The sequence below is a fragment of the Panulirus ornatus genome, chromosome 42 (genome assembly GCF_036320965.1).
Source record: "Panulirus ornatus isolate Po-2019 chromosome 42, ASM3632096v1, whole genome shotgun sequence".
Classification (NCBI taxonomy): Eukaryota; Metazoa; Arthropoda; class Malacostraca; order Decapoda; family Palinuridae; genus Panulirus; species Panulirus ornatus.
The window spans coordinates 5,350,001-5,353,816 of NC_092265.1; the positions used below are offsets into that span (position 1 = coordinate 5,350,001).

At 46.4% G+C, this 3,816-nt stretch overlaps 1 protein-coding gene across 5 annotated transcripts in view; it reads right to left on the reverse strand.

The window, feature by feature from the left end:
* The window catches only part of LOC139761857 (uncharacterized), a 557,099-nt gene extending 554,933 nt beyond the window's left edge, over window positions 1–2,166 (reverse strand). For 4 of the 5 annotated variants that reach the window (XM_071686401.1, XM_071686397.1, XM_071686400.1 and 1 more), the window contains exon 1: window positions 2,050–2,166. In XM_071686401.1, the coding sequence (XP_071542502.1) occupies window positions 2,050–2,151 (102 nt within the window). In that variant the 5' untranslated portion in view covers window positions 2,152–2,166. Of the gene's footprint in view, window positions 5–2,049 lie in introns of those variants that run through there. The other variant, XM_071686399.1, reaches the window with a different exon arrangement.
* Between the last annotated feature and the right edge of the window lie 1,650 nt (window positions 2,167–3,816).

Sequence of the window (3,816 nt, forward strand, 5' to 3'; positions counted from 1 at the left end):
TTGCCACAACAGGCTGGCAGGTAGACCATCTTTCAAATCTAATCAAACATACAGAGTACGATCAAAATTACGTCGAACTCATGTGGCTTTGCTGAATTTACTTACTGTTATATCGGCAAATATCATTTTACGGTACAACTAGCATCTAAACAACAGTACTGGAGTCTTTTACACAAACGATAACATAATCGATAAATGACAGCCCAAACGATCGCACGGAGCAAGCGCGAGAAAGTTGCTCGGTCATGAGAGGAATGTTTGCATTGTTAACTAACATTTTTTTCCGCTCCGAAAACGTTCAACATGTTTCACCGAGTTGCGTGTTCTTTTTTAATAATACGCATTCTCGCTAACTCATCACAGTTAACGTCTAATGTATGATGTGATCGGGAACGCTACGGCTTGTGGAACGAATAGGAATGCAGTGTAATGTGAAATGTGTGTTACTGGACATAGCATGTAAATACACAATGATCCATGTGTGTGGGGGGGTGGGGAGGATTATTTATTTTGTGCATACGGAGGTTTATGTGGTGGGGGTCCCATTTTCAAACCTTTCCTTATACTTTTTTCTTTGATTAGCAAGTCGATGACAGAAATGCACTAAGCGGTGGATCATGAGATGCACTCACTGGTGGATCATGAGAGATGCACTTACTGGTGGATCATGAGATGCACTCACTGGTAAATCATGAGAGATGCACTCACTGGTGGATCATGAGAAGCACTCATTGGTGGACCATGAGAGATGCACTCACAATGGATCATGGGAGATGCACTCATTGGTGGATCATGAGATGCACTCATTGGTGGATCATGAGAGATGCACTCACAATGGATCATGGGAGATGCACTCATTGGCGGATCATGAGATGCACTCATTGGTGGATCATGAGAGATGCACTCACAGTGGATCATGAGAGATGCACTCACTAGTGGATCATGTGAGATGCATCACTCTGAAGAGCTCTCATCATTTCTCCTCTTCTTATTCTATCTTCTATTTTCACCCAAGATGGCCATTACTGGGGAAAGTTTTGACCAAGACATGTCCATTACTGCAGTCATCCGCGAACCTTGGCATTTCTAGTTCTTTCTATATACGATTAAATTCCCCATTTCACCATCACACACTACATTTGCTGTGGTCTCCCCTGCAACTTCCCTCTCCCCGAAACATTCACAGAAAACGGAGGTTATCCTCCTTGTTTACCTGCATCAAGAGATGGTTTCATCTCATAACTCTTCGAGCATGACTATGCTTCTCCTTCTAACTCTTCGTTCATGAATATGCTTCGTCTAACTCCTCGTGCATGACTAAGCTTCTCCATTTAACTCTTCATTCATGAGTATGTTTCTTTTAACGTACATGACTGCTTCTCCCAACTCTTTGTAAATGACTATGCTTCTAACTCTTCGTTCATGACTATGCTTCTTCTAACTTGCACGAATATGCTTCTCCTAAGTCTCGTGCATGACCATGCTTCTCCTAACTTTTCGCCCATGACTATATGACCATCCTCGTAAGTAGTCGATAGTCGTAAAACCCAACAAACAACCGAACTGGCAAGTAAAGACAGAACCACCGTGGCTAGCTGCCTGGCTGCTGACAACAACCATGGCTGGCCGGCCAGGCTGCTGACAACGACCGTGGCTGGCCAGCCGGCTGCTGACAACGACAGTGGCTGGCCGGCCGGCTGCTGACAACGACCGTGGCGGACTGGCAGGCTGGCTGGCCAGCGGCTGACAACGACTGTAGCTGGATGGCTGACAGCTGAAAAACGACTGGCTGGCTGGCTGTCTGGCAGCTGAAAACGACTGTAGCTGGCTGGCTGACAGCTGAAAAACGACTGTAGCTGGCTGGCTGACAGCTGAAAAACGACTGTAGCTGGCTGGCTGACAGATGAAAACGACTCGGGCTGGTTCGCGGCTGACAACGACCATGTCTGGCTGGCCGGCTGCAAACGACGATCGTGGCCAGCAGCTCACGAAGTATCTACAACTGACAACGACCAGAAGGACTACCTATAGTGTACTGCCTCCCCTTACCTGGCTCGGGGTCTCTCTTCCTTGCTGCTGAGACGAAGGCCCGACAGGTCCATCATGCTGGAGGGTGACTGACGAAGGGAGATGGTCCGCTCCTCGCCTCATATCAAGGGCAACACACACACATATATCTCTGTACTAGTCGATGGCACCACAGCGGTTCTCTTCCTCCCTCACGTTAGAAACAAGCCGTTGTTATACTCTGCAGCAGCAGTAGTAGCATCAGCAGCTGTCGCCCACACCTACGTCAGATGGAGGGGGAAAAAAAAAAGAAAAGGTCTTATTGCCAAAGGTTACTGAAGCTACTAAGGCATCATAGTTATTTGCCACTATACTGGTTAGCTGCACTGCCAAGCGTGCCTGAAAAGACTCGTGTACAAGTTAACAGCAAATTCAGAAGGCTAGGCAAATGCTGGTAACTACCCAGAAAGGGCACTAAGATAGCTAGGGAACACGCCATATGAACTGAGGATGCTGAAAGAAGAGATCTCAACACCAAATACTGGGCAGTGGATGTTGTTTATGAGCCTCCCTTAACTAAGACTTCTGGTATTAGTTGAAAAAAAAAAGAAAATATGTCTTGTTTTAAGAGTCAGGTCTTCGAACGCGTGCGGAGCCCCTGATCCCTTTTTTTTTTTCTTTCTTTCTTTCTTTTGTTCCCCAAGATGGTCTTTACTGGGGCATTTTTTTGCCCGTGTCATGTCGGCCGTTATGAAAACAATACCTGACCTGATGAATAATACCTGATACGTGAACAACACCTGGCCTGACAAATGGTATCTGAATGTGAACACCTACTGACCTGATGTCTTCCATGATTCAGAGGTAAACACCCTGACTAACAATGTCAGGGGATCAACAAAATCTGTATCCCTAAAATTCATCTCACTGGTCGACAACGGATTCGAACACTACGCCGTGTGTGATCTGCCGAGTCGAGACAAGATCAGTCGAATCACACCTTTTAGAACAAATGTTTTAGCTCCGGTAAAAAAAAAAAAAATTATACTTCGGAATATAAAAAAAAATACGTTTTTTCAATATGTTTATTAAGATACGCGGGTTCTCTACGTATCCATAAAGTAAAACATGATTAATCATCCGTAATTCTAAAGCTTATAAGAATGGTTAATAGCCTAGTTAGTGTTTACAAACTTTGAACCCCCTAAATATTTGCAGCCGTCGCTCCTAACCACATCATCAGCATCACCTTACCAACTGGTCTTCATATGAATTGTTACCAATCTATCTAATCACTAGCTTAAATCATTTTCTTTTTCTTTTTTCTCATTACCCAGGGTCAATTTATCGGTATTCCGAGTATGTCATGTCTACGTTCGCCGCGCGTGAGCTTCAGTTAATAATGCATTTAACATAATGAACGGGGAAGGATTTTCATTACGGGGGGACTCCCCTCGTCTTGTCGTGGTACACTCTTGGCTTGCCCTATACTTGCTCCGGCCGGGGAGGTAGGCGGCGGCGGTGGCGGCCCCTGGCGACGTGGAGGCGCCCCCAGGGGCGGGGAGGCACGCTGGCGCCAGGCACTGGAGGTGGGGGGGTTGTGGCCTGCTTCAGGAGAGCGACGCCCTCACCTACGCCCGACACACCGATCGCAAAATTTACGACGGGGCGGCGCAAGAACAGAGAGAACTGTTATAAAGGGCGCCTGTTCACACAAGCACAACGTAATACACGGGCTGTAAAATATAGCCACCGTCGAAAATGACAGAAGACACGGACAAGACACACAAAGACATCCCACAGTGAGGG